The sequence below is a fragment of the Perognathus longimembris genome, chromosome 22 (assembly GCF_023159225.1).
Source record: "Perognathus longimembris pacificus isolate PPM17 chromosome 22, ASM2315922v1, whole genome shotgun sequence".
Taxonomy (NCBI): Eukaryota; Metazoa; Chordata; class Mammalia; order Rodentia; family Heteromyidae; genus Perognathus; species Perognathus longimembris.
In genome coordinates, this window is record NC_063182.1 from 1,047,436 (window position 1) to 1,055,186 (window position 7,751).

Here is a 7,751-nt window from a genome sequence, read left to right on the forward strand (position 1 = left end):
CCGAGGAGCACTGGGAAAGGCCTCCCCTGGTCCCCGCACGCCGGGGCCCACCCCCCCGGCCATCAGACGTGCCCACACAGACACATGAAGCCTTAGGGCTAAAGAAGCCTGACTGGTTTTGTTCAGCTCAGTTTTCCCATTAAAAAAATTCGGCCCAGTAAACATTTGGAAAATGTTGCAGAACTGGAGTTAAAATGGGCACCCAATGGCCTGATAATACTTCCAGGGTTCTTACACTTTCCACTTTAAACTGTTAGGAACACGGAACAACTGGAACACATATCCGGGGGTTCCTTTTGAAAAGTCAGAAGGCCGGTACGCAACAGTGCGGTCTACGCGCACCTGTGACAAGGGACAGCGAGAGACAAGTCTGCGCCATCTCTTTGTTTTTCTCTTTTGTGCCATAGTGAGCTCGAACTCAGGGCCTCGTCCCTGGCCTTCAAGCTCAAGGCTGGTGCTCTACTGCCTGAGCCACACCTTCTTTTCTGGCTTTTTGCCGGTCAGTTGGAGATAAGAGTCTGTGGGATTTATCTGCCCAGGCTGGCTTCAAGCATGGCTCCTCAGATCCAGTCCACTGAGTAAGCTGGGATTACAGGGGGGAACCCCGGTCTGTCTGTGGGGTCTTGGGCCGGCCACAGCCACTGGGCTTGGCGGTGGTCGGGCAGCCCCCAACATGAGGTGCTCATGACAATCCTGAGGCCTGGGAAGGCCGGCACTTGTAAGATTCTGGCCTGGGAATTGCAGGACGAGTGTGGGGAGGGGTGGAGGGAGGCAAAGGCCGCGGGGAGCGGACACTGTCTTTCCGAGACCTAGAGGTGTCCCGGCCGACCCCAGGCCTCAGTTTCCCCGCGCCGGATCCACCCCCCTGGGCTAGAGAACAGTCTGCGCGCCCTTTCCAGGGCTGGCGCGCGGTGACGCGCAGATTCCACGAGGGAGGGATTTCGGCCTGGGCCGTTCCGGGATCGCCCCGCCGGATTCCGGGCAGCGCAGCTCGCTCTCCTCGCGTCCCGGCCCGGCTGGGCTGGCCGGGGTCCGTGCGCCCCGCCCCGCGGCCCGGGCCCCGCGCCCAGGGCGGGGCGGAGCGGGGCGGCGTCGGGCCGGCCCCGCCACCGGGGGGTCCGCGGGCAGATGTCACCGCTTCCCCCTCGCCGGCCCGCCCCGGCCCCGGCTCCCTCCCCTCCCCTTCCCTTCTGGGGTCCGGCCCACCGCCCCGCGGGGCGCCCGACGGTTCCGAGGGGCGGGGCGGGGCGCGGGGCCGGCCGGGGGTGCCGGGGTCGGGTGGGGGGCGTGGAGGGGAGGGGAAGCCAGGGCCGCCCGGGCCGCCCGCCGGGAGAGGAGCTCGGCATGGTGGTGCGGAGCGCGCTCGGGCAGCCGCCGCGCCGCGTCTCGGGCTGGCCGGGCTAGGCTGGGGGAGCCAGGGCGGCGGGAGGCGCCCCGCGGAGGGCGCCCAGCTCCGGCCCCGACGACCCGGCCAGGCCCGGGGCTGCCCCTGGGGGCGTCCAGGCGGGAGGTCGGGCCGTGCGCCCCGGCACGCGCGGCATCGGGGCCCGGGGAGCCCTGCGCCCCGGCACGGGAGGCATCGGGGCCCGGGGAGCCGGTGCGCCCAGGCACGGGAGGCATCGGGGCCCGGGGAGCCCTGCGCCCCGGGACGCCCGCCGAGGCTGGCGCCGCCATGCACGCCCTCACCGGCTTCTCCCTGGTCAGCCTGCTCAGCCTCGGCTACCTGTCCTGGGACTGGGCCAAGCCGAGCCTCGTGGCTGACGGGCCCGGGGAGGCGGACGCGCAGCCGCCGCCGCCGCCCGCCCCGTCTCAGCCTCCGCACATCATCTTCATCCTCACCGACGACCAGGGCTACCACGACGTGGGCTACCACGGGTCGGACATCGAGACCCCCACGCTGGACCGGCTGGCCGCCGAGGGGGTCAAGCTGGAGAACTATTACATCCAGCCCATCTGCACGCCCTCCCGCAGCCAGCTCCTCACCGGCAGGTAGGGGGGTGGGCAGGGGGCCCTAAACCTACCCAGACCCCCCTCCCCACGCCCTCGGGCTGGACCTGGGAAGCCGCCTGGGATAACTTTGCCTCCGTTGGGCTGGGACTTCATGGCTAACGTGCCCTGTCTTCTCTGGTCTACAGCCGAACGCTGCATCTGATCCTCTTGGAGCGCGCGCTCTCTTTTCCTCCTCTCTCTCTTGTTCTAGGACACACGCACTCCGCCCCATGTAGAGGAGACATGTAGTCATTCCTTTCTCAGAAAAACATGGCAGCCCTCCACACTGATTCTGAAAGCTCTGCCTACTGAAAGGACCAGCCTCTGTACATGTCACGTAACTCTCCCGAGACTCAGAGCCTCGGTTTCCTGGTCTTTGAGGTAGGCGAAGACGTTTCTGGTCAGAAACAAGCTGTGAATGAAGAACGAGTTGTGTGTTAAAACTCACACTGCTTGGCTGTCAGTAAGCAGCAGCTTGCGGAGGTCTGGACGGATGCGGGTCCCCACAGCTCAGTGATGACCGGACAAAGGCAGAGGGCGGCACTGGCCCGTGTGCCCTTAGGCTAGCTGCTCGCCTTTCCAAGCTTCTCTATCTCGGCTGCGGAAGCCTCCCGGATTGGCTGGGAGGCCCAGAGGTGCTCCCTTCTCCCCAGGAGCTATCCCCAGTGGGGCACTGGGTTACGGGATGAAAAGAGCAGGGGACGGGAGGGAGGTGCAGAAGGCGAGGTCTGGCCACTTGGGGGAAAAGCCTCTAGCAGGGCTGAGCTCATCCCCTTTGGAAAGGGGCCAAGGCACGCTTTCTCCAAGTTCCACCCAGAGCCACTAGTGTGATCTCAGGACCCAGAGCCGTAGTTTCCCCTGTTTCCTGGATGGGAAACTGAGGCCTGCTGGCTTTGTATCCAGGTTCAGTGTCTGTAGGGGAGAGGTCGGAGAGTTCAAGGGCTGAGCAGGGCTAGGAATGGGAGGGCGGTGTCCCCCCTTCCCTTGAGCTGACACTCAGCATTTGGGTACAGCGACTGGGAGGAGGAAAAGGAAGGAGGAGGGTGAGGATGCTTTCACAGCTGAGGCCGTGGCGGTGGTGGTTGTGCACACTGGACGTTGACCGTCTCCTGAAGAGAGGGAGAAGGGCGCTGGCTGCCGAGAGTTTTGCAATCGTTGGCGTTTCCCTCCCTGGAGGGTGAGCGGAGACTGGGTCTGAGCAGTGGAGCGAGCAGCCAGCAGGGCGAGGCTCCAGCCCCGACCTGTGCGGTCAGCAGTGCACGGCACGGCGCCACGCAGCATCTGCCTGTCCGTCTCGGGCCTGCCTCCCCTCCTTCCCGCGTGGGGATGCATCCAGGCCTTGCGCTTGCCGTAACTGGAGAGAGCGCCGCAATTGCTCGTTGCACTCTCCTGAACATCGTCTTTGGTAACTCTTAACAGGTCCACCCACGGTAGGAGCAGTACTCCACCCCTCCCCGCCCCGTCCGGGGACGCTCAGCGGGGGCTCTTACCGGGTCTCATCACCGCTGAGCTTGAGTGAAGCTGGGGAAACTGTGTTACACAGAAATGTTCGCCTGGTTTGGGTGGACTTGGGTTCACAGCTCAGCCCCACTCCTGCCAGCTGTGTGATCTTGGCCTGGCCTCGGCACTGTTGGGATCCTTCATTCCATCTGTGCAGTGGGGGTCGTGATGGTCGTGTGTGTGTGTGTGTGTGTGTGTTAGTCTTCCCTGCTGTGTGTGTGATAGTCTTCCCTGCTGTGTGTGTGTTAGTGGTAGTCTTCCCTGCTGTGTGTGTTAGTGATAGTCTTCCCTGCTGTGTGTGTGTTAGTGACAGTCTTCCCTGCTGTGTGTGTGTGCGCGTGCATGTACACACCGATACTAGGGCTTGCACTCCAGGCCTGGGCGCCATCTCTTAGCTTTTTCTGTTCTACTATTTGAGCCATGGCTCCACTTCCAGGTTTTTGCTGGTCAGTTAGAGATAAGCGTCTCATGGACTCTCCTGCCTGGGCTGGCTTTGAATAGCACCCCACAGATCTTAGTTACCTCAGCAGCTAGAATCACAGGCATGAGCCACCACCAGTTTTTAAAATAAGGATGGGAGATAATATATGTATGTGGTACATAGTGTTAAAAAGGAAACATAAGCAGAGCCCCTAGGGATGGTCTGAAGATGTCAGGTCTTAGGCTAATTTGGATTGGAGGTGGGGGTGTGTGTTGGGATTCCGACACACTTGTGAAGTTTCAGACTTCTTATTTACTCCGAGTCTTCTTAAGAGACCCTGAGCACCATAGATCCCGGATCATATGGGGCCTTGACCACCGAAGGGGGAAGGAGGAACGGGAATTTGGGATTTCGCTAACGTTCACTTACTCCCGCCTCAGTGCGCCCGTGCAGGCGAGCTGGCCGGAGAGGCCGCGTGAGGACCCGGGGGGCCGGGGGGCCGGGGGGCCAGCCTCCTTCAGTGTGGGGACCCGGCTGGTCTTGAGGATTTCCCGCGCCAGCCAGCTCCCTCGCGCACACAGGCCAGCTGACGCCCCACGCGGACGGGAAGGGCAGCCGATCGCCGGGAAAGAGTCCTGCCGCCCCGACCCCGCTCGGATTGATGTTCGCATCTCGGTTCCGCCCGGGGCTGCTGCGTGACACTGGGCAGGGAAGGCCCTTCCCTCCCCTGACCTCAGTTTCTTTTTAAAAAAGCAGACGGGGTGTGGGAGGTATGGGCTGGATGGCCGGGAACCTGTCAGTGCGATACAGCATCTGACAGCGAATCCCAGCCCCCGTCTCAGTGGATAAATCGAGTAGAAGAGTTGGTTCCTCTCAGGCCCTAAAGCTCTCGGAGTGCCATCGTTCAGTTACTCACTGACTCATCCACTCGTTTGCTCATCCACTCTTCTACCCGTTCACATACTTACCCGTGCGTTCATTCCATAAGTAACTGCCTAAGCCTCACGGGGCTGCTAGGAACGCAAAGCTGTGCAAATGGCAGTCCCGTCACCTACCAATGTGTGCAGGAGCTTGTACAAGTGAGTGTAATCTGATAGCCAAATAGGACGGTGGGAGGAGAGTCATGTGAGACCTGACAGCAGAGGTCGCCTTTAGGACGGACTTTGAGGGGTGAAGAGGAATTTGCCCGTGAGGGGGGCTCTGGCTGCAGGCCTCTAGCAAGGGCGGCAGATAGGGTTTCGGGACTCTGAAGTCAGGAGGCGGAGAACTCGGAACACAAAGCCCACCCCAGCTAGAGCTATGATTTAATTTTCTGGGCCTCGGTTTCTCAAGTTGGGAACTGGGAATAATAACATGTAGGATTTCATTTGGGTGAAGATTTAGAGCGCTGCTGAACACATTGTGTATGCTTGGTGTTAGCTATTGTTCTTAATGTTGTTTTGCACTGCTGGGACTGACACTGGACGGATTCTCTACCATTTAAGCCACAACGCTAGTCATTTCCTGTTTTGTTTTTTTTTCTGTGATTAATTGGAGATAAGAGTCTCAAGGACTTTCCTGCCTGGGCTGGCTTTGAACCACAATTTTCAGATGTCAGCCTCCTAGCTACTAGGATTACAAGCATGAGCCACTGGTGCCTGGTGCCATTTTGTTTTTTAGACAGGGTCTTTCTGCTCCCTTTGCCCAGTGTGGCCTCGAGCTCATCATCCTCTGGTTTCCATCTGTCTAGTCGCTAAGCTCACAGGCGTGCACCACCGCACCTGGCTCAGCGGTCATTCCCGACCTTCGTTCAGCTCTTCAGTCCTCACTCACCTTCCTCGCCGTGTGGTTCCCAGCAAATGGCCCGACTGGTCCCCGCGTCGGTCTCATCTGCGGAACCACAGTGACGCCTCCTTCCGCGGATCTGAGGGCTCAGCGCGGGGGCGCCCCGGAGGCCCTCGGGGGCGACCCGGTGCGGACGGTCGCCGGTCTCTGCTGGCACTGGGCCGCAGGCCACCGCAGGGCGGTTCTGGGGGTGGGCCGGCGGGAGGAAGAGCAGCCCGTGACTCACCTTCCCTCTCCGCCCCCCCCCCCCCCAGGTACCAGATCCACACGGGGCTGCAGCACTCCATCATCCGCCCGAGGCAGCCCAACTGCCTGCCCCTGGACCAGGTGACGCTGCCGCAGAGGCTGCGGGAGGCGGGCTACTCCACGCACATGGTGGGCAAGTGGCACCTGGGCTTCTACCGCAAGGCGTGCCTGCCCACGCGCCGGGGCTTCGACACCTTCCTGGGCTCGCTCACGGGCAACGTGGACTACTACACCTACGACAACTGCGACGGCCCGGGGGTGTGCGGCTTCGACCTGCACGAGGGCGAGGACGTGGCCTGGGGGCTCAGCGGCCAGTACTCCACCCTGCTCTACGCGCGGCGCGTCAGCCGCATCCTGGCCAGCCACAGCCCGCGGCGGCCCCTGTTCCTCTACGTGGCCTTCCAGGCGGTGCACACGCCCCTGCAGTCGCCCCGCGAGTACCTGTACCGCTACCGCGGCCTGGGCAACGCGGCCCGGCGCAAGTACGCGGCCATGGTGACCTGCATGGACGAGGCGGTGCGCAACATCACCCGGGCCCTCAAGCGCTACGGCTTCTACAACAACAGCGTCATCGTCTTCTCCAGCGACAACGGCGGCCAGACGTTCTCGGGGGGCAGCAACTGGCCTCTGCGGGGCCGCAAGGGCACCTACTGGGAGGGCGGCGTGCGGGGCCTGGGCTTCGTCCACAGCCCCCTGCTCAAGCGCAAGCGGCGCACCAGCCGCGCGCTGGTGCACATCACGGACTGGTACCCCACCCTGGTGGGCCTGGCGGGGGGCGCGGCGGCCGCGGCCGAGGGCCTGGACGGCTACGACGTGTGGCCCGCCATCAGCGAGGGCCGGGCCTCCCCGCGCACCGAGATCCTGCACAACATCGACCCGCTGTACAACCACGCGCGGCACGGCTCCCTGGAGGGGGGCTTCGGCATCTGGAACACGGCCGTGCAGGCGGCCATCCGCGTGGGCGAGTGGAAGCTCCTGACGGGGGACCCCGGCTACGGGGACTGGATCCCCCCGCAGACCCTGGCCGCCTTCCCGGGCGGCTGGTGGGACCTGGAGCGCATGGCCGGCGCCCGCCAGGCCCTGTGGCTGTTCAACATCAGCGCCGACCCGTACGAGCGGGAGGACCTGGCCGGCCGCCGGCCCGACGTGGTCCGCACGCTGCTGGCCCGCCTCGCCGACTACAACCGCACCGCCATCCCCGTGCGCTACCCCCCGCCGAGAATCCCCGGGCCCACCCCGACTTCAACGGGGGTGCGTGGGGGCCCTGGGCCAGCGACGAGGAGGAGGAGGCGGAGGAGGAGGAGGAGGAGGAGGGGGAGGAGGAGGAGGGAAGCAGGGCTCGGAGCTTCTCCCGGGGTCGCCGCAAGAAGAAGTGCAAGCTCTGCAGGCTTCGATCTTTCTTCCGTAAGCTCAACGCCAGGCCGATGTCCCATCGGATTTGATGGGTGGGGGTGGCGGGGACCTCGGGTCCCTACGACTCGTCCCCCGCTTCGGCCTGGCCCTGCGCCTCCTTAGGGAGAGAAGCCCGAAGACGAGCCTCCTTCCGCAGGGGAAAGGGGCGTGCCGAACCCCACCGAGGAACGGGGTGGAACTCAACCAGACGGCGTGGCCGCTCCGTCCCGGTCCTGCCGGTCCACTGACTCGCTCCGCGGCCTCAGCTGACCTCCGCCGGCTCTCGGCCCCTCTCCCGGTCTGGGAGCGGAGCTCCGTGGCTCGCCCGGGGCTGGGCTGGGGAAGATGGCTGGGCTCACCACGGACAGCCGCTGGAAGG

The 7,751-nt window shown here is 63.7% G+C and overlaps 1 protein-coding gene across 1 annotated transcript; it reads left to right on the forward strand.

The window, feature by feature from the left end:
* The first annotated feature begins 1,644 nt into the window (after positions 1-1,644).
* Positions 1,645-7,422, forward strand: Arsi (arylsulfatase family member I). Its single transcript, XM_048331350.1, is given in 3 exon segments — positions 1,645-1,989; positions 5,989-7,189; positions 7,192-7,422. Coding segments are annotated over 3 exon segments (1,749 nt in total). The 5' UTR covers positions 1,645-1,672.
* Positions 7,423-7,751: the final 329 nt, after the last annotated feature.